General features: G+C 39.1%; 1 protein-coding gene across 3 annotated transcripts in view; it reads right to left on the reverse strand.

Annotated features, from left to right (window-relative positions):
* Positions 1-22,527, reverse strand: part of BTBD7 (BTB domain containing 7) — a 79,675-nt gene that overhangs the window by 26,084 nt on the left and 31,064 nt on the right. Inside the window, exon 4 of one of the 3 annotated variants that reach the window (XM_082619516.1) lies at positions 21,595-22,258. The exons of the other annotated variants lie outside the window; for them this stretch is intronic. Coding sequence (XP_082475642.1) covers positions 22,251-22,258 — 8 coding nt within the window. The 3' untranslated portion in view covers positions 21,595-22,250. Of the gene's footprint in view, positions 1-21,594; positions 22,259-22,527 lie in introns of those variants that run through there. 3 annotated transcript variants of the gene reach the window in all.

Below are 22,527 nucleotides of genomic sequence, written 5' to 3' on the forward strand. Positions count from 1 at the left end.
TAAACGACACAGTCAGAATGACTACTTTATCTTTTTTTTTGTTTTGTTTTGTTTTTTTGCGGTACGTGGGCCTCTCACTGTTGTGGCCTCTCCCGTTGCGGAGCGCAGGCTCAGCGGCCATGGCTCACGGGCCCAGCCGCTCCGCGGCATGTGGGATCCTCCCGGACCGGGGCACGAACCTGTGTCCCCTGCATCGGCAGGCGGACTCTCAACCACTGCGCCACCAGGGAAGCCCTACTTTATCTTTTTAAACTAGAACTTTAAAGCTTATTAGACTATTATCCACATGTGCTAGATTACTGTTTAGACATATTCACTACCAGCCTTCTGATCCCCCTACCCCGCCACCTCCATGGGCAGAGTGTATTCCCCTGCCCCAAGACTTTGGAATTGGCCATGAGATCTGCTTTGGCCAATTAAATGTTAGTGAATGTGATGTGACAAAAGGCTTCAAAAGTACTTTTGGGAACTAGACTTGCCCTCTCACCTTCTGCCACTGCCATGGGAAGAACATACTGTGGCTAGTTTGTTGGTCCCAGGAGGAAAATGAGCAGCAGTGGGAACAGAGCCACCGGCCCTACTCAACCATGGTGGCAATCAGAGTGACTCCAGTGCTGCAAATTTAAATTTGGGATTTCAACTGACCCGGAAATTTGTGAGAAATACATGTTTTTTATTAAATGCCACTGAGATTCTCTGGTGGTTGTTACACAGCAATGACTAATAAACCATACACCTTTTTGGATGAATCAAAGCTTTTAACAATTTCCTTGTAACAGAAAAACTCATCTGTAGCCTAGCCATGTAATGGCTCAAACATGCCCATGTATTTTGCTCAGGTAGCAGATTTTCAACGATGCTGTTGTGAGGTTGGCAGACAGTATGAAGTCTGTCTTCTTGCAATGTACAATTCCTTTTGCTTGTGTGATAACCCCATTTTACAGATCCATCTCCAACTTTTTATATCCTTTCTTCTATTCTCTTTCACCAGAATATCTTCTGTCTAATCTTTAACGGTGGCAAAAATGCCTCTCTTCAAAAATTTGAGCTATATAACATGAATGATCAAGGCAGAAATACAAAGTGAAACAGATTAATTTGACATTTAGTAATATAAATGATTGTTACTGCTGCATGTTAAATAGGACCACTTTCTGTTTTTATTATGAACATTTTTGTTTTTCTCCTCTTCGTGTTCCTCTGATAACTAAAATGCACTTCAACGTTGACCGATTTCCTGAATAATACATTGTCAGCATCTGTATTTCCTGCCACCCTCATACTCTTCGTTAGTCCCAGGTATACCCTCATACATGTTTCACCAATATCAGTGGGAAGCCTTTTCATTGGCTCATATCCAACAGGAAATGTATAAGCTGCTTCCAAATTTAGAGTTTCATATTGGGTTTGAGGTGGTAAGAGGAAAAAAGAAATAGACAAGGGGGAAGAAAGAAAAGGAATTATGGAGGAGATTACGGCTTGCCATGCAACATAAAACAATATAATGAGGTTAGAGGAAGGCTGGCCTTAGAGCCGGCATAGTGACTCTTCAGTGGCACCAGAGTTAGAATTAAGACTTCAAGTGCAAATAGGCTTGAGAGAAAAGTTGTTTCAGTTCTTTCCTACTAACCCGTACATGACTGATTCCAAATCCTAAGGAAAGGAATTATGAAACAAGAGGGAAGTGAGGGCAGCATGAAGTAGCAGAAAGAGCATATAAGGCTTTGAATTCAGGTAATTATATCACTAACTCTTGGCTCTCACCCATCAGCCTGTACTGGATCAAAGCACACCACCCTCTGTTAGTCTCATTTCCTCACATCCAGGATGAAATAGTCCCATCAGAGTTCTGAGGATTATGTTAAATAACATCGGGGAGCCAATGTGCCCATGAACACCATCCTTTTTCTAGGCAAGAAATCTTAAATCAGCTGTGCCAACTCTCTTTCTCTCTCTCACACACATACACACACAAAAAACAAACTAGTTAATGTTCCTTACTGATTCTTCCTTCAAAATGCTCTTTGATTAGCTTTGTTTTCCATTCCCATTAACACCACCTTGGTTCAAACCCTCAGTACCTCACACATTAATTATAGAAAAGCTTCCCACTATCTCTGTCCCTTCAGTATTCTAATCCATAATGATCACACAGCCGAAAGGTTTGCTTTCTAAAACACCACCATCAACGTACCATCCCTGCACACCTATTTTAAAAAGGCAGCCAGAATTCCAGATCCAAGGCAGAGAATAAGCATCAGACATGGGGGTGAGAAGACAAGTCAATCTATGCCTTAGTGTTTGTCATTGCTAGTCCTTGGACTCTGCAACACCTGAGAGCTGGCTGGATAGAGGCTCCTCTCTGCTATCCTTCAGGAGGACCATTCTGAAGAAGATTCGACAAAACTCCTCAAGGATCCTGGCAGGTTTGGAGGCCAGTAGCCTCCAGTGGTAACCAACACAATGGCCCACTCTTATGCTGCTTTCCTTCCTCCCCTGTTTCAGTCCCCTCAATTCTCACTCTTGTTCATGGGATTCCTTACCAGATAAACTACCTGCAAGCAAGCCTTTGTTTTAGGCCGTTTCAGCACAGGTTATGGGGGAATGAGAGGAGACACCCACACTACGATAGTAAGATAAGTGGCCCTAGGAAATAAGATTCTTGAGTGAGATTCTGGAACTAAATCACTCACTGGTAAGATGGCGAAGAGGACCCCATTCCTAATGACAAGTGGGGTGGTGATAACCCCTGCCTGTAGCAGCATGACAATACTAAGATTTTTCACTAAGTGAAGTATTAGTTCAGTAATAGTGGTTGAACTTGAATGGAAACACTAGTAATTTGAAGGACCCGATGTGGCTGGATGAAAAGTCATGAAAATAAGAAAATGACAGTCACCCTTCAAGTCTAAGAATTCTGTGAAAATCAGGAAACTTCTAGATCAGTGTTCAAAGAGACCCTCAGGGCTTCCCTGGTGGCGCAGTGGTTGAGAGACCGCCTGCCAATGCAGAGGATACGGGTTCCTGCCCCGGTCCAGGAGGATCCCACGTGCCGTGGAGCGGCTGGGCCCGTGAGCCATGGCCCCTGGGCCTGCACGTCCGGAGCCTGTGCTCCGCAACGGGAGAGGCCGCAACAGTGAGAGGCCCGCGTACCGCAAAAAAAACAAAAACAAAAAACAAAAACAAAAACAAAAAAGACCCTTATTTCCTGCAGCTGCAGAAAAGACTGCCAAAACTCAGGCTCAAGATTTAATTTTAAGGATATCAGAACTACAAAGAAGACTTGAGCAAAGTCTTGGCAAACCTCTGACAAAATCTGGGTCTCGATAGGAACAGGTGGACACAGAAACCTGGAAGGGGGATATTTGGGTGCATGAGCTAGGAATGCTAAACCCCAAGATTCACTTGAACTTTCCGCGCTGGGAGGAGCAGCGCCTCCCAACTCCTTGCTAGAGGACAGTAGCGTTCTCTTGCCAGAAGACCCTGGAGGTGCCTGAAAAGACAGGGTTGGTCTTCTTCAACATCTGCCCCTGCCTCCTCTCACTAGCTCCAAACCAATCATCAGGATCTGTTCAAGCATAATCACATTCTGAGAGAGAAAGTACAGCTCCTGTTCTGGGAAGAAAGCACACACACCCAAGGAATTACAAGACCTAGATATAAATACTGTGAGAGTGGATATTGAGAGTGCTGTGCCAGGGTGTTAGGTATGGGGCAGTACAAAAGGAGCAGGAAGGTGTCTGTCCAGAATCCGAGGGATTCAACTGCAGTACCTTTTGGTGCTTCCTTGCTCAGTGATAATGGAGGCTGGGCAACTGCAGATACTTCTGGGATGAGGGTCTGGGTCATCTCACCTGGCAGGCTATCTAGATCTGCTGAAATGTTGGCAAAGCATGAAGAAAATCTAGGTTGGGTGATGGAAGAGGGAGACTGTGCTGACCTGTACTGTTTAAACTTGCTTAAGCTAAAACTCTTTTCCACGATCTCCATCCCTGTCTGTTTCTAAGCTAAAGTTGGCCAAAACAGAAATGTGTGATTTGAAAGGAAGCAGCAGCAGCAGCCATTACTCTCTAAAAGTCACTGTAGGGACTTCCCTGGTGGCGCAGTGGTTAAGAATCCGCCTGCCAATGCAGGGGGACATGGGTTCAATCCCTGGTCTGGGAAGATGCCACATGCCATGGAGCAACTAAGCCCCTGCGTGACAACTACTGAGCCCACATGCCGCAACTACTGAAGCCCGTGTGCCTAAAGTCCGTGCTCTGCAACGAGAAGCCACCGCAATGAGAAGCCCGTGCAACGCAACGAAGACCCAATGCAGCCAAAAAAAAAAAAAAAACCCCGAAAACAAACAACAAAAAACCCCGAAAACAAACAACAAAAAAAGTCACTGTAGCTAGATGTGGTGACAGGCAGACACAGAGGTGCCCGTGGATTCTAGCTTGTCCTTGCTCTCCGAAGCTCTGCATCCAGCTCTCCCTCCCAACTGCAGCCCTGGTGACAACACCGGCCCCAGGCAACCACCAGATGATTGGCTGCAGATCCACAGATACAACTGCCACTATCGGGCGTGCTTTCCCCTTGGCAGCTCCACCTTAGTGGCTCGATGTCCCTGGCTTCCCAGGTTGACTGGCTGTTAACTCCTTTGGGTCTAACTCCTCTCCCTTTCAGACCTTCACTTCCCCGGCTTCTCCCACAATTGCGTAAGGCCCAATTCCTATAATAATTCCCCTACCCCGAAAGTCAGAGCTGCTCAGCTTCCCTGACTGAACTCTGAGTGATATAGTTACAATGAGAATATCAATTGTAGCCTCCAGCCAATTGTAGCAGCTGGGACTGTGGCTAATAGCACCATCTTTCCTGAACTGAGTCTTTTATGGAGGCGTGGCTGGTTATCACCTTGAAGGCTCTGTGATAAATTAGATTTAAATTACTGATTTCCCCTAATTAAGTTAAATCACATGGAATTGTTGATATTAAACCATTCTAACCTATGAAAATCAGAAGATTAAATAATGTATTTGTTTTCCATTGCTATGTAACAAATTATCACAAACTTGGTGGGTTAAAACAACAAACATATCATGCCATATTTTCTGTAGGTCAGGAGTCTGGGCACGGGTCACCTGGGTCCTTAGTCAGGGTTTCTTAAGGCTGCAATCAAGGTGCCAACTGGGTTTACATTCTCATCTGAAGCTCAACTGGGGAAGAATTTGCTTCCAAGCTCGTTTGGGTTGCTGGCAGAAATCATTTCCCTGCAGCCGTATAACTAAAGGCCCAGCTTCTTGCTGGCTATTAGCTGCGGGGTTCACACTCAGCTCCAAGAGGCTGCTTGCAGTTCTTGCCATGCAGTCCACGCAACAGGCCATCTCACCACATAGTAGCTTACTTCTTCACAGCTGGCAAGGTAAAAAGTCTCTAGTATAAGTCTACTATGAAGATGGAGTCTTATATAATATAATGTAACCATGGGAGTGATACCCCATCATCTTTGCCATATTGTATTAGTTAGAAACAAGTCTTATGTTGCACTCACACTTAAGGGGAGGGGATTGCATAATGGTATGAATACCGGAAGGTGAGGATCATTAGGGGTCACAGTCAGTTTATAAGCATCTTAGCAATATCCTTTCTGACATACTAGACAATCCTAATCATTTTAGTCTGCCACAGTACTCATTTCTTTGATCTGTTTTAGCTGCCTTTCCTCAGGACATGTCTAACGTTACTACATTTCTTAAGAGCAGTAAGAACTGAAATCAATATGTTAGGTAAAGGTGTATCATAGTTTGGCCAGAAAAAAAAAAAAAGGACTGATAAGAAAGCCAAGAATACTCAGTGAGGGAAAGGACAGTCTCTTCAATAAATGGTACAGGGAAAACTAGATACCTACATGCAAGAGAGTGAAACTGGACCCCTATCTAATACCACTCAAAAAATTAACTCAAAATGGATTAAGGACTTAAAGACTTTACACTGTAAAACTCCTAGAAGAAAACACTGGGGAAAAGCTACTTAACATCAGTCTTGGCAGGTATTTTTGGATATGACACCAAAAGCGCAAGCAACAAAAACAAAAATCAACAAGTGGGACTATAACAAACTAAAAAGTGTCTGCATAGCAAAAGAAACAACGGACAAAATAAAAAGGTAACGTACAGAACGGGAGGAAATATTTGCAAGCCATAAATAACAAGGGGTTAATATCCAAAATATGTAAGGAACTCATACAACTCAACAGCAAGCAATCTGAGTAAAAAACTGGGCAAAGGACTTAATAGGCACTTTTCCAAAGACATACAAATGGCCAACAAGTACATGAAAAGGTGCTGGACATCATTAAGCACCAGGGAAATGCAAATCAAAACCACAATGAGACATCATTTCACACCTGTTAGAATGACGATTATCCAAAAGACAAGAGACAACAAATGCTGGCAAGGTTGGAGAGAAAGGGAACCCTTGTGCACTGTTGGTGGGAATGTCCATTGGTACAGCCACAGAGAACAGCAGAGAGGTTCCTCACAAAATTATAAATAAAACTATCATATGATCCAGCAATCCCACTTCTGGGTATATATATCTGAAGATATGAAATCACTATCTTGAAGAGATACCTGAACTCCCATGTTCATCACATCAATATTCACAATAGCCAATCCAAGACATAGAAACAACCTAAGTGTCTATCAACAGATGAATGGATAGAGAAAATGTGAGATATCTATATCTATAATCTATATCTAGTATTCAGCCATAAAAAGAAAGACATCCTGCCATTTGCAACAACATGGATGGACCCTGAGAGGATTATGCTAAGTGAAATAAGTCAGAGAAAGAAAAATATGATATCACTCATACATGGAATCTAAAAACATCAAACTCATGAAACAGAGAATAGAATGGTGGTTTCTAGAGGCTGAGAGGCAGGGAAAATAAGATGTTGGTCAAAGGGTACAAACTTTCAGTTATAAGATGAATAAGGTCCAGAGATCTAATGTAAAGCATGGAGGCTAGTTAACAATATCGTACTGTATACTTGAAAGTTGCTGTGAGAGCACAGCTTTAATGTTCTCACCGTAACAACAAAATGTTAATTATGTGAGATAAAGAATATGCTAACTAATCTTATTGTGGTAAACATTTTGCAATGTACACACGTATCAAATCATTGCATTGTATACCTTAAATTTACACAATGCTATATGTCAATTATAGCTCAATAAAGCTGGGGGAAAAATAACTCTGGATTAAAATCTATTTTCATTATTAAAAAAAAAGTAGACTGAGTTTTTCTGGGTTTTATTTCTTATGCTCTTTTGGCTAACGTTCAGAACCTGGTTGTCCCTGTTGGGTAGAAGGGCATTAACATACAGGCAGAGACTTAAGTGTGACATATTTATCTATGTGGAAGTATATCTTTCAAACTGCTGCCCCTTGTAACAGCCTTGTAAGATTTTCTTGTAATAGCTAAATGCCAGAAAGCATTACTAGTATTATAGATCCATTCCAAATATCTTTTAAAATTCCCTTTCAGTATATTTAAAAAGTTATGTTCTAATACAATCTCTGGATTGACTATCTGGATGGATATACAAGAAACGGATAACACTGGTTGCCTCTGTGAAGGGGAACTGAGGGGCTGGGGGACAAAAAGTTGAGAGGGCAGGAGACCTTTCGCTGAGTACCCTTTTGTACCTTTTGAATTCTGTTCCATTTGAATGATTATCTATTCAAAAAATCAAATAATAAAAAAAATAACAAAAAACACCAGGCTATGGAAGGTGCCAGGAGTTCCTTCCCTCAGTGCTCAATATAAAATCAATCAATGACCACAAAATCCAAGCAAATATTGGGAAGGAAATGAAAAGGTTTGCTGCTCTGAGAACATTACTCCCTTCTGATGGGAAAGACACAATCACTGAGATTCATGTAACTTGTGTGTGAAAATGTACAAAGAGTGCTTGTATTCTTTACTCTTACAGCTCTGCCAAGCTGTGTGAAAGGGAAAAACAAAGATGGGAAAGAAGCTGAAAATGTCTAAAGAACAACTTTAGTAACTAAAGGAGGCGGCTAAAGCACACAGACAACAATTGACAAAAGACTGAAGATTTCTCTTTACACCATGAAAGGAAAAAAAAAAAAAGACTAAGAATCCTTAAGATACTTAGTTGAATATAGATTTATATTTCTTTAATGTCTGTTATAAATTAACATTTCTAATATGACATTTTTAATATTTGTGCTTAAGTGATTTTTGGGGTGAGAACAGCATAATGAAAGGGAGAAGCATTCACGGGGATGTCCTTCTCTGGACACAGACACTATATATAAGCCTCTGCTAAACTAAAATGCGAGGGGATCTAATTCTGGGACCTACAGGGTGCCTGAACTCCTTGAAATTGAACACATGTTCTCACGTGCAGGCATCTTACTGGAAGAGAGATGCCAAGATACACCACTAGAGTCGGACTGATCTGAGACCCAATCCCAACTCCCTTTAGCTGTGTGATGGATGAAATTTTGCCTGTTTCCTCATCTGAAAAATGTTTCCTAATCCTAAAAATCTCCCTCATCAGGTGATTTTGAGGATTAAATAAGAAAATATACACACAGCATCTAGCACATTAACTTACGATAAACATTAAATAAATGGCAGCTATTACTATAATTAAGTTCCCTTGAAGAGGGCACCCACGGTACTGGTGTATTCTAATTCAAAAGCAAGTATGGGGATTTGCGGGAGTAGGAGAGGGTAGGAAGGGAGCATAATCTTAAGACAGCAGAGCAAGTCAAAGATCATAAAGGGAACAGAAAGGGTCAGTGACAACTTAAATGTTTGTGCACTTTTCTCTCACAGATCATTTATTAAAATGCTACATAAAAACAATCCTAGTACTTATTACGTGAAAAACTCAGAAGTTTATGCCTCTTTATCTAAAAACAAACAATACCCATTTATACCTATACCATGTTTATTATTCTTAAACCATTTTCCCACTAGTAACCAAACAGTAAGCTAGTATCCTTAATTCCATTATCATAATAAAGGGAAAGTCCAAAGCTCTTGGGGTAGAGCCATGTAATTATGACTTCCAGAAAACTTTTTGATATCTACTGGTTTTTATCTCTTCAATATAATCGTGTACTCCCTTTGAAACAGTGTACCTCATAGATGATTTCTTCTTACAGAGATCATGTTCCCTCTCCCCCTCAAATGGGAAAGAGTAGCTCTAGAGTTGGAAAAACCAGGATTCAAATTTAGGCCTTAACACTTTCTAGTTGTAAACCCAGGTGACAGTATTTTCAAGCCTCAGTTTATCTGTAAGATGGAGATAGTACCTACCACAGAGGATAATGTGAGCTAAGAGATTACACAGTGCCTGGCAAAAAAATAGGTGCTCAAAAAATTCTACTAAATAAATGAATAAATAGAGTAAGGAACTTTTTAAAAAGAATTAGTACTTTTTGATGCATAATTGATAGATTTTACCTGCTTAAAGAATGTATGCATTTAAAATAAAAACACTATTTCTGGAACATTTCTTATGGTCTCTGCATGCTGCAACCAAAGAGAGCGTTCAGAAATGTAAATTTAATCAGGCCACAGGCTCAGGATAAAGCCAAATGTCTCAGCACGGTATACCAAGTTCTTCATTACCCAGCCCTGCCGGCTGCTATAGCCTCATTTCTCTATACCACACCTCTCTTATCTCTGCAACCCCTCCCCTCCCCACCAGCCAAAAGTGTCTCGCTCTCATTTATCTCTAGGCCTTGCTACCTGCAGTTCGTTCTGCCTGATATGTGCCTCTTTATCGCCAACCTTTATTTACTTAACTCCTTTCATTCTCCAGGTCACTTCCCTGTAAAGTTCTTCTTGATATGGTCCCTCCTTCCCTAACTCCCTATATTGAGGTTTGAGGCTCCTCTTTTTCCTATGTGCTCCCTACCATTCAGTGCTTTACTCTATTAGGGCACTTAACACTGGAATTGCCTACTGGCACTCACCACTGACACTGGAATTGCCTATTGGCACTCACCACTGGACTATCCTACTCATTTCTCTACTCTCAGGGTCTGGCATACTGTAAGAGGTCAATAAGTGTTTGCCAAATGAATAAGGTATAGGAGTCACAGTGCTAATTCTATACCAAGGATCCATTTGAATCAACAGGTTATATTCCTCCCTCCCCCCATAATGCCCCATTGTTACCTTTATTTGCTTGAAAACTCAGGCAGCTGCTGTTCTCTCAGGTTTACAGACCTATCATGATGAACAGATTTACGACACTGTATCTATCTACTATTTAACTTAGTACTTACTACCTTCTATTTAACTAGGTTAGGAGGGGGAGTTCACACCACTGAAGACTTTAGATACTTAATATTTTTCTTTACACTTATAAACAAAAAACTATCAATCTAGAATTTACGATGAGGCATAAAAATAACAAAGAAATTATTTAATCACACATTTCTGAACCTCTCATAATTAGATACAAGCTCAGAGAGATATCAAGGTTTAGAAAACCAAGGTGATGCCCACGTATTTTCTAGAAATAGTTTAGTGAATCAGGTTCCAAAATTCAGCATTGGTTTTTTTTTTTTTTTGGCTGTGCCACACGGCATGTGGGATCTTAGTTCCCCGACCAGGGATTGAACCCTCACCCCCTGCAGTGGAAGCGCGGAGTCTTAACCACTGGACCACCAGGGAAGTTCCAGCATTGTTCTTTAATGTCAACTTCTTTAGGAAGGAACACTGACAGTAAAAACTTAGTATTAAAACAAACCCACTTCAGGGGTCTATTATGGTTGAAGAGGAACATGGTTAAAAACAAAGCCATGTAAGTGTGCAAATAGTGTTTTCAGTTTTCTGGAATGACTTTCAGATGTGTGGATATTTCACCTTCAAGTACTTTGACATGTAAAAACATTTATTCGAAGTCTTATGGACACATCAGTGCTAAGTATGAGGCATGTTTCAGTGGAGAGAACAAAACCAGAGCTCAAAGTCTTTTAATATATCAAAGCTACCCCATTCGTGGAGACATATTTAGTGAGCCTAGCCCATGTTAATTTATAATAGGAATTGATACTCCTTTTCATCTACATATATGAAAAAATAGTTGGATGGAAGAACTTTCTAGTCAGTTTATATTCAATGAATGTTTTAGCAGGCTCATAAATTAACACTCCAAGCTCAGATTCAGTCTTCAGGAGATATTTATAAAAAGGTACTATTTGTTAAGTGTTTTTCACTGAGTAGTGATTCTGAAGGGTTCTTCAACACCTTTTGTATTATTTTTATTATCTGAATACCCAACCAGGGCATCCTTACATGTTTAGAAACAAACAAGAATACAGTTATTAAAATAAAGTAACTATTATGTAACGACATAATTTTCCCAAAGTTTATTAAGTATGTAAAAAGCGAGACACAGGATAACATGTATAGTGTGGTACTATTATATTACAACAGAACAAGATATGCATGTGAAATACACACACACACTCATACACATGCAAAGGTTTGCAAGGAAACTCAAACTGTTCAAATCATGTCATCAATAAGGATTTGGGGAAAGGAGTGGTAATAGGTGAAAATACACTTTAGGCTGTTTCTGTACTATTCTCTTTTTTTTTCAACAATTAGCATACACTGCTTTTGAAATAAATTCATTCAAATTTAAAGTTGTTACAAGGAATGGTTTACTTATGAATGTTACCAAACACACTGTCTATAAACTTTTTAAAAGCACGAAGTATAGGGAATTCCCTGGCCGTCCAGTGGTTAGGATTCCGCCCCTCTACTGCAGGGGGCACGGATTTGATCCCTTGTTGGGGAACTAAGATCTGGCATGCCGCTCGGGGCGGCCAAAAAACTCCCCAACAAACCAAAGTACATGAGAAGCTTAGCTACTGCATATAGAGTTGGTGGTCGGTAAATTCTTGTTTTGAAGTCCACCTTTTGATCAATAGAAGTGGCCTTGGGGAAGTAACAACTTAAGTTACTCATCTCATCTCTAAAACAGGCAGGGTGATAGCAGCTACCATACGAGCTACTGTAAAGATTAAGGGAGGTCTTACACAAAAAGAGCTTAGCTCAATGTTTTGCACACTGTAATAGCTAAAATATTTAATCCATCTTAATTCCTGGAATAGTTTCCTCCCGCCACTTTTTTTTTCTTTCTTTTTTTTTTTTTTTTTTTGGCGGTACGCGGGCCTCTCACTGTTGTGGCCTCTCCCGTTGCGGAGCACAGGCTCCGGACGCACAGGCTCAGCGGCCATGGCTCACGGGCCCAGCCGCTCCGCGGCATGTGGGATCTTCCCGGACCGGGGCACGAACCCGTGTCCCCTGCATCGGCAGGCGGACTCTCAACCACTGCGCCACCAGGGAAGCCCCTCCAGCCACTTTTAAAACCAGAAGTAGACAGAATACTTGTATCTGGGCAGAGTCCTTCTACTCTGGATATTTTAGGAGTTAAGTGCAATATTTGGTTTTAAGGCAGAAACGTCAACTATGTATCTCAACACTGAGTTTGAAAAGCCAGGATACTTGTATAATAGAGAGGTTCTTCCTCCTGTCATTTCCCCTCCTAATTCACTAATAATGCCCTCTCCCAATCCCATTTTCCTTGTACTGGTATAACCTGCATCTTAGACTGCATTAGTTTCTGCACTCCTTGGCAATAGAAGGTATAAGAGGAAGGTCAAAATCTGACGATGGCAGAGTCAGAAAAATAAAAATAAGTTGGGGCTTTAGGAAAAGGCCACAATTTAGGTCGGTTTTCTTAGTGTTTCTAAGAGAAAAGGGAACTATAACTGAATCAAAGCAAAATGGGAGTATACACCAAATAGCCCACCACCATAGGGAAAGTTCTATGGACCATTTTTTTGTAATGGCTCTGTTTTGCCATATAACATTGGATGTTTCTTGCAATTGCATCATTGCTTTTAAAAAAGTCTGAATCTGGTAATTTTTTAAGACTTCGGAAACTTGGAACTGTACTGTCAAATTATGTGTAAGGAAGATAACTCAATTCTTATCTTCAGAAATTGTCTACTTCAGAGTTAATGTAATCCAGTTTTAAAACCATCTGTTAAAGCCCAACTGTGAGCCAGGCACAGTGCTTGGTGTCTGTACTTCTATGAAGAGGAATAAACGAGCTCAAGTTGAGGAACCCAGACAGAATTTATATGGTTAATATGTGGCAGAGGCAGGATTAGAACACAGATCTAACCTCACCTAATGGTGTTTATAAAATACCATTAAATTTGGGCACTGTTATTTGTCTCTGAACCTCTCTAAGCAAATAGGAGATGACATGAATCAGCATATCTGAAGGGCCTGCTACGTACACAGTGGCATTTGAAAACTGTAATTCTCTTCTCCCTGGCACTGCATCTTGTATAGCAACAGTGTTCAAAAAATGTTAACCTGAAATCAAGTATCTCTGTTTCAGAATACACTGCAGATGCTATCTGCTATCCTCCAAGTGGCCAGAATTCAACATACTCTTTAAATAATATAAATGCTCAGCTCTTTCTTATCCCAGAGAAGTAGTACTGCTGTTCAAAGTTTTGTGTTCATATCCATACTGACCTGAGTATAGCATTTCATCTTCTATCTGATTAATATCTATAAAGTTCAAATTAAATCCAATTGCTTAGACACTGACTATAGTAAACACACAATTTGGGTTGGGGAAAAAAACCAAACCAAATCAATCTTCCTCTATTTCATTTCCCTTCACGGTGGCATCCTTGGAATTTCAGTATTACAGAAAAAAGGTTGCGCTTAGCGTTGAGAAAAGCCTTCTAATTAAATTCCGCATAATTTTAAATTAAAAGGAACAGACATTTGATAGACTTTACTTCAGATAAACCGTATGTATTTTAAAATAACACTTGCTATGACTGCAAAGTGCCTGGTGTATATTGCATTTACATTCAAAAAGTCATATAACAAGCCATAATATTTACACTCACTGTCTTCTAAGTATATAAAATAAGGGTGAATAAACACTCTACTTTCAATACACAAGAAAATGGCAACTCCTTTACAATTTTATTTTCCTTTAATAAAACAGGATAAATAAGAAGTAAAAAGATGTCTAATTTAGAATAAGAATTTCCAAGTTACTTTAACATTTTGAATTATATTTGCATTATTACTGTAAATATGTTTTTATTAGTGAGATTTTAGATACATAATTAGTTCTTTGATCTAAATTATAATTAGCACAAAAGGTAAGATTATATATACTTGGATTAAACTTTTTTGGCTTCAAAAGATTAATAGCCTTGACTGGCTTCCAAGAATATTCTAAATTCAATTGATATTCTATTTCATATCAATGGACCAACAAAGTAAAGAGCTGATGAGACAATTTTACTTGAAATTTAACTTAAAACTGCGTTTAACAGTACAGAGTTATACATCATTTGGACCACATCTAAATTTACTTTTATAAATAATGCTTCATACTTATCTCCTCGATTGAGGCTCACTGCTTTCATTTTATTTGCAACTTCTAGGGTTAAACATTTATTATACCCCTCCCCCTTCTTAAAAGAAAAAGTTACTCAGTCTTCATAGGTTCTAAATGTAATTCAAAATATATAACTGAGAGTCTACCAGGAGCAAAGCCCTGTGCTAGGTTTTTTGGGTGATTCAAAGATGACCCAGATTTTGATCTTGTCTTTAGAGAATATAGTTGATACTAGTTGGTAGAGGAAATGAAACAGTTACATAGGTTAATTTCAAAATAAGTCAGAAGATGTAAAAACCCAAAAGAATAATCAAAGTGTTTTAGAAGTCTGCAAGAAGCAGAAAATACTTTTAATTTGTAATGCCTAAGACCAAACAAGGGAAGTAGCATGTGAGTTTGGTCTTAAAGACAAGGGTAGAAATTTGAACATTTAGTGAACAAAGTCAAAGATATTACAAAATCAAAGAAAACTGTGAGTAGAGAGGATCAGAGGTGAAGAATTTATAGTTTATATGAAAAATGGTTTAAGTTCTAAAATAAAATGTGCAATTAAATATTTTAAATATTACATGTTACAATTTTGAGTAAGTTTTGTAAGCTAAATTTTATTGTGATTAGAGATGTATAACTTGAGTCTTTTGAACTGCCATTCCTGAAACTGAGATTAATTCTTCATCTATGTCACATATTTAACTGAAACCTATATTTACTACTCTGATCTGTTGATAATGGTCTTTAACTTAGCTCCATTGTTCTCTAGGAAGTATATCCAGACTAATCTGCTGAAGAGGAAATAACTACAGACAGAAGCAAAATGAACTGTCAGTTCAACCAAACCGAGACAGAAGGAAGAGTGTCAACATGGGGACAATGGAGAGGATGGGAGGAGGGAGGAATGGATTAGAGTGGGGACAGTTAGTCTTTGCTAATTTGCATTCGTTTCAAGTCACACACTCTTGGAATCTGACCAAGTTGCTAAGGGAAAAAATTAGGTCATTGCTTTCAGTTGTTTCTCTGTTAGATTTTTAATTCAATAAAATATAATCACATGCATTGTGACTAAAAATATGGACAATGAATTTCAGAGGCTATTTTGGAACTAAAGTTATAAATTTCATATTCCAAAGATTGAAAAATACAGTTTTGATCAACATGAAAAAATAAATCTGTTTAAAGCATATTACTGTAAAATGTCCTGGACTGGAATATGCATGTAGATGTTGGTGCTAATTCTGGGCTACTTTATTCTGAGGTCAACGGTATTTATGACACAGAAACAGAAGTTCTTACTGTAGGCCTGTGGGTTGTTAAAGTTCAAGAGAAAACCTATAGTTCTCCTAAAGAGTGGATTTTTACTAAAAAAAAAAATTATGAATCAATAGTATATTCTCACTGTTCTCACATTTTCAGAGCTGTTTACACAGTGTATGCTAAGGTCACTGTGCAAAGTCAGTGATCAAACACCTGGTCCTTCTTTTGAGGCTCTTCCAATCTAGTCATCTATTTTGGAATTTTATACACTAGTCTTTTTAATATAGGTACTGTTATGAACTAGGTTTCTAAGCTGCAACCACAGAAAACAACTCTAGTCGGCTTAAGCAGAAACGGAATTTATTTGAAAGGATACTGTTAGTACAGAGCTGCTGGGGAGTTGGAGAGCAGGCTCAGAAAACAAACAACAAAGGAAGGGTGCGAGTGAGTACTACACCACAGAGACAGTCCAGTGAGTACCTTGTGCAGCCTTGGGACCTGGCCAAAACCACTCCTGGACAGTGAATGCCATCACTGGTACCACTGTCACTGACTTCTCTCCTTTTCCACTAGGTGTTGGTGTTGCTGCTCCTACCCTGCTTCCAGAAAGAATTCTCTACAGTCCCCGATTCTCTGTGCCATTAGCTCTAGATTGAAAAAGCCTAGGTCATGTGCTGAAGCCCTAAACACAGAGAAGGCTGAGAAAGCAAGTATCCAACCTTTTAGGTTTTTACACTGGGAGGTGGGCTCTGCCTTCTATGAAGACCTACACAGTGAGGAATTTCCCAACATGAGGAAGGAGTTCCTTACTCTGGGCAGCTGAAAAAGTCAAATAACTGATATTGGAATACTTGCCTATTCCGGGAAGAATGGCCCGCTCAGTACAAAGCCCTCTGTTCTCTGGCGAAGTGCTCTGAAGCAGTCTGAGTGGTGACGTACCCAGGTATTTAAATCTCCAGCTGGCCCACAATTCCCCCACATATGTGTTTAGCCCCATCCGCAAGCGGTTCAGTCCCACCAGGCTTACAGCTGAGGCTCCTCTGAGTTGATGCTTCAATCACTAGCCTGCTGATTTGTTGCTGCAACTAGGCCTCCCACCATCATCCTTGAAAAGTGGTTCTCATACTGCTCCCGTGCCTCACCATGCCCAAATTCCTGGGCTTGGGGTTGGAAGAGCTGGCATGAGTCACAACTTCATCACTTAACAAGCTTAGGAAAAGGCTAGTTATTAATCTCTGAGCCCTACTATACTCATAGGTTGTCAAGATAACCAAATAAGAGGAAAGTAAAAGCCCTGTGTAGACCAAAATTATAAGCATGATCGCATTAGTTAACAGTCCTGATAGATATGATAAATTCCCCAGTTCTTCAGGATTGTGGCCAATCCAGATCTCTCTGGTTCTTCTGGGTACTGATGTCATATCTTTATTTTATTATAAAAAATCAATTTTGTAATCAAAGCAGTGTATGCTCATAATTTAGAAAGTCTTGTACTTAGCAATAAAAAGCTTACTCTAAAAATAAAACCTCCTGCCCTATCTCTCTTCCACACCAGTCCTGCTTCCCAGAGGCAACTACTCTCAGTTTTTTAGTATCTTCTGGTATTTATCTCTATTATAATTTTTATAAAATTTTATGAAAATAAAATTTTAGACATTTTATTAAACCAACATTCATTGTTCAAATTATGATGACTATTTTTTTTCTTGATGTGGACCATTTTTAAAGTCTTGATTGAATTTGTTACAATATTGCTTCTATTTTATGTTTTGGCTTTTTGGCCACAAGGCATGTGGGATCTTAGCTCCCCCACCAGGGACTGAACCCACACCCCCTGCAGTGGAAGCACGTAACCTTAACCACTGGCCCACCAGGGAAGTCCCTATGATGACTATTTAAATACTACTTACTGCTGAGCCAGGCTGTGTACTAGAATTACATTTTCTTTCATATGTAACTTTAAGTTTTCTGGCAAATATTAATTTCCTCTTTTCTCACTTGCTTCATTTTTTATAACTTAACAATAGCTAATTCTTCATAAATGTACCAAAAGATCTGTAACACCTTTTTCAATGTCACTTGTCACTTAATGTTCAAACATTCAGGTAATTGATTTCTTCCCAGATATTTACTTCTTGGAGCCTTTCCTCCTCTTCCTAGTCCAGTCTAGACTAGACGCCCACTACAGCTAACATACAGCTCGTCCCTAGGATTTTCTTTTCTTCTTTCTGGTGTTAGACCCCATTTACTGGATCCCACACTTCCTTGTTCTTGGTTTACTTCATCATTTAGTGGAACACATCCTTGGTTAACTTCCTGAGTAGGGGTACACGGGAGGTAAGTTTTTCGAGGCAGGACTGAAAATGCATTTATTTAGTCTGACACTTGATTGACAGTGTGGCTAAGCATAGAATTTTGTGTTTAAAACAATTTTCCATCAGCTCTTTAAAGGCAATATGTAATTCAGTTGTTGCTACTGAAGAGTTCAATACCATTCTGATTCCTATTTCTTGTATGGAAACTAATTCTTTCCTCTCTAAATCATTTAAGAATCTTCTCTTTTTCCCTGGTGTTTTCTAGTGAAAGGGATGAAACTTTTAATATAGAAATCCCTTTCGCTTTGGCAATACTGATTGTATGATTCCTTAGATACTGTCTTCTCTTCCATTTTCTCTAGTATATATTTCTAAAGCCATTATTTAAGATGTTACACTTTCTGGATGAATACTCTAGTTTTCTTATTTGTCTCCGCTGTTGTCCATCTCTTTGTTATTTTACTTTCTAGATTTCTTAACTTTCCCTTTCAATCCATTACAGTTTTCATTTCCAAAAGCTCCTGTTTTTACTTTTATAGCATTCTATTTATGTCTCATTGTTCAATAAAATGCTCTTTTATGTAAGGATATCTTGATTCTACTGACGTTTTCTTCTGCTCCCTTCAGTGTCTGTTTCTTCCAGCATTTGTTCTTATTTCTGTCTCAATTTGGAAGCTTTCCTCAAATGTCTGGGGTTTTTATATTTAAGACTGAGGTAGTAAATACCTACTTGGAAGCTCTTGCAGAGGGAGGCTTGCTGACTGTAGTCTTCTCTGTAGAACCACTGGAAGGTATACTGGCTTTTTCACTGTATAATTGCATCATGAAACCCTAAAACAGGTCTATATGCTCTTACGCTGTTCACCACTTCTGGAGCCCGATTTACTGTCTTGTATCTGTCCGGGCTCGGACCAGAGCAGGTGAAGGTCAGGGAATGACTTCACCATTTAGTTTGTAGGCTTTCACATAATTCTAGATTTCAACCTTGAGCCTTACCCCCACCCTTCTTTATCGCTATTTCCAGATGTGGAATCTCTCTAGTTCACTTCGTTTGAAAATAAACCTCAGGTCTCTTGTGTTTAGAAGGGAATCGAGGGGCAGAGGTCGGGATTTGTCACCTGGCTGCTAGTGATATTAACGCAAGGACAGATGGACCCCTGAAACAAAATGAAGAAGTACTAACCCGTGTATTCATGGGAGCTTAATAAAGGGTGGCACACAGTAAGCTGAGGCCTCATTACCTGTTAATTCACCTCCTTAACAGTGATTGCCTACTTGTCTGAATAAAACACGTTCTCAGTGTAGGCCAGGAATCCTCCCTTTTATCTACTTGCCAAACCACTCTGGCTATCTGCCTATATTGCCTCTTTTTATGATGTTATTTTTTTTTTAATTTTTAAAATAAATTTATTTATTTATTTAATTTTTGGCTGCATTGGGTCTTTGTTGCTGTGTGGGGGTTTTCTCTAGTTGTGGCGAGCGGGGGCTACTCTTCATTACAGTGTGCGGGCTTCTCACTGCAGTGGCACCTCTTGTTGCGGAGCATGGGCTCTAGGCGCGTTGGCTTCAGTAGTTGCAGCACGTGGGCTCAGTAGTTGTGGCTCGCGGGCTCTAGAGCATAGGCTCAGTAGTTGTGGCGCACGGGCTTGGTTGCTCCGCGGCACGTGGGATCTTCCTGGACCGGGGCTCGAACCCATGACCCCTGCACTGGCAGGCGGATTCTTAACCACTGCGCCACCAGGGAAGCCCTATAATGTTCTTAAAACTATTAAATCACCTCTCCACCTTGAAGGGCATATGTTGTCTCAAGGTCCTAGCCTCCCTTGATAGAATTTGTCTCCTTTTGAAACCGGGCTTTAACTTTTAAAGTTAAATCTAATTTGGAATAAAAGGTAACAGTCATTAATTCATAAACATTTACTGAGTGCCTACTATGCCCCAGGCACTGGGGACACAAAGATGAAAACAATATGGTCCTATCCTCAAGTTGCCAGTCTAGTCTCACAGCCTTTCTTAACTGGGAGTCCTCGTCTGAATCATAGAACACAGAAAATTATTTCGGTGACTGTTTTCTTAATTCTCTCCAAAATGGTATGTAACTAGTATCATGCTGGATGCATGGGAGAGATGCTAATTCATTACACATAATAGATGCCTCAGAGGATTACAGGTTTAATCTGCTTGCAGAACTCTGGCTGAGAGCTGAGTGACAAACAGCCAGATACAATAGTTTGATAAGTGGTATGCACCAACTCACTAGTGATAAAATTATAAGAAAATCTTAAAAACAGTAATTACTTTAAAAAAATCTGTAAACTATTCTCAATATGCAGTTTAGTCAATATAATTATAAAATTATTTTTTAAAACATAAAAAGTTAGTTTTAGAAAAGACTGTGGTAGTGAACAATGTATGTTGTGATGATTATCATTTAGCAGCTAATATTTCTTGAATGCTTACTATGTACTGGGCACTATTCAGATCACTTAACATATTATTGCCTTTAATCCTCATAAACCTATCTTATAGCATTACTATTCTTATTTTACAAATGAGAAAACAGGGGCTTAGAGAGATGACTTATAAGGTCAAACGAGTTAAAACACGATAGTAAAGGATTCAAACCCAGCCTGTCTGGTACCAGAGCCTGAGGTCTTAGGCTTTATGATATAAAATCCCTCTCCAAGTGACTAAATATTCTCCTTCCCATGGGAATAGGTAAAAATTACCTTGAAGTTATGGTCTGTTATAAACCCTAGTATAACAGTATAATGGGTATGGGAGAAAGGTAAGGCCTACATGGGGTGTGAAAAACAAAATACCAAATAACCCAAACTCTATATTTTGAATAATGAAAGGAAGCAGAGAGTCATGTACACCCAAATTTAAGGGAATATTTGTTTGCTTGTTTTAAGTAACCAAAATTAAGGTTCTGCAAGGAGTGTTGTTTTATAGCTTTAAATGTGCTCCAAAAAATACAATTTCTAGCTAAATTATATATATAAAAAATTTAACTCACTTAACATAAAAGAACTCTAGATCAAGTTTTATCCAAGATCCAAGAACTGGCTCACCATTTTACTTTCCTTTAAAAACTTAACAGCAACAAAACAAAAAAACATTAATGGATGCTTTCCCATTTTTAAAAACAGTAAAGTATACACAGTACATTTTGGTTTCTTATTATTTAAACTTGTCAAGAAAATAAAGCCATTTTGAGAAAATAGAGATTATTATCTCTTTTTGGTAATGTTGCAACCTTTCAATTTTTCTGTACAGGCATTTTCTGACAAATTTGGTTTTACAGAATGAAAGAATGGTAGGTCAAGCTGCTAGGTTATTTTTGCGACATATTTTCCTATAGTCTGATGTTTAATAGTCTACTATTACTAATAATTTTTGTTTTAAACTAGTAAGAAAATACTTTAATGACATTTTGATTATGGTAATAAAACAAAATTAGTACTATTACTACACAAGTAATGGTAAAATAAGATTTTAAGATTCTTTATGTAATAGAAATCTTAACTTTTTCACTCATGTTTATAATGCCTTCTGATAATCTCTCTCATTTTGTCACTGACACTGTTATTTAACTGGGGCTTTTATTTTTATTTCTCAAAGTCTTATTAATTTGTTGATTTAGCCATACATTTTTTTCAAGTTAGAAAAATGTGCTTAGCTTTCCTTATTTAAATTAATGTCTTTTACCCAAACCATTAACATTCTCTTCTAATTGGCAAATTCTAGTGTTCTTTTAGCAAACACTCATCAGCTAAATTTCTCAAGTAGTTTCATGTCATATAGCTTGTTTTCTTTTAATATACAGCCATAGAAAGCTAAGAGTGCATTCTGTCAAGGCAGCAAATTCCCTTTGCTCTCCCATGGAAGATCTCTTTCCAGCTCTGAAATGTTAAGATTCTAATGTTTACCAACAGATATACAATTCTTTTTTTTTTTTTTTTTTTTGCGGTACGCGGGCCTCTCACTGTTGTGGCCTCTCCCGTTGCGGAGCACAGGCTCCGGACGCGCAGGCTCAGAGGCCATGGCTCACGGGCCCAGCCGCTCCGCGGCATGTAGGATCTTCCCGGACGGGGGCACGAACCCGCGTCCCCTGCATCAGCAGGCGGACTCTCAACCACTGCACCACCAGGGAAGCCCGATACACAATTCTTTTAATGTAATTTTCATGTATTTATTTGCCTGTAACACAAAAAATGTGCCATTCTTAGTTTTAGTTTAAATTAAATGAAGGCACGAGTCTAAGCACTAACTCTGCCTTATGCCCTGTAAACTGCTGCTTGAGGTACAAGTTGAACTTGAAAAGATATAGAATATTTTAAAATTTAAGTCAGAAACCTTGCCCAATTCTTTGATTCAATTAATTTGTATCCAAATGGGACTATCTTCATTTGTGTAATGAACTTTCATTGTTATTCTAAGTATTTAAGAATCAATAAGGCACTGGTGTG

Source organism: Mesoplodon mirus, assembly GCF_964341445.2.
Source record: "Mesoplodon mirus genome assembly, chromosome: 4".
NCBI lineage: Eukaryota > Metazoa > Chordata > Mammalia > Artiodactyla > Ziphiidae > Mesoplodon > Mesoplodon mirus.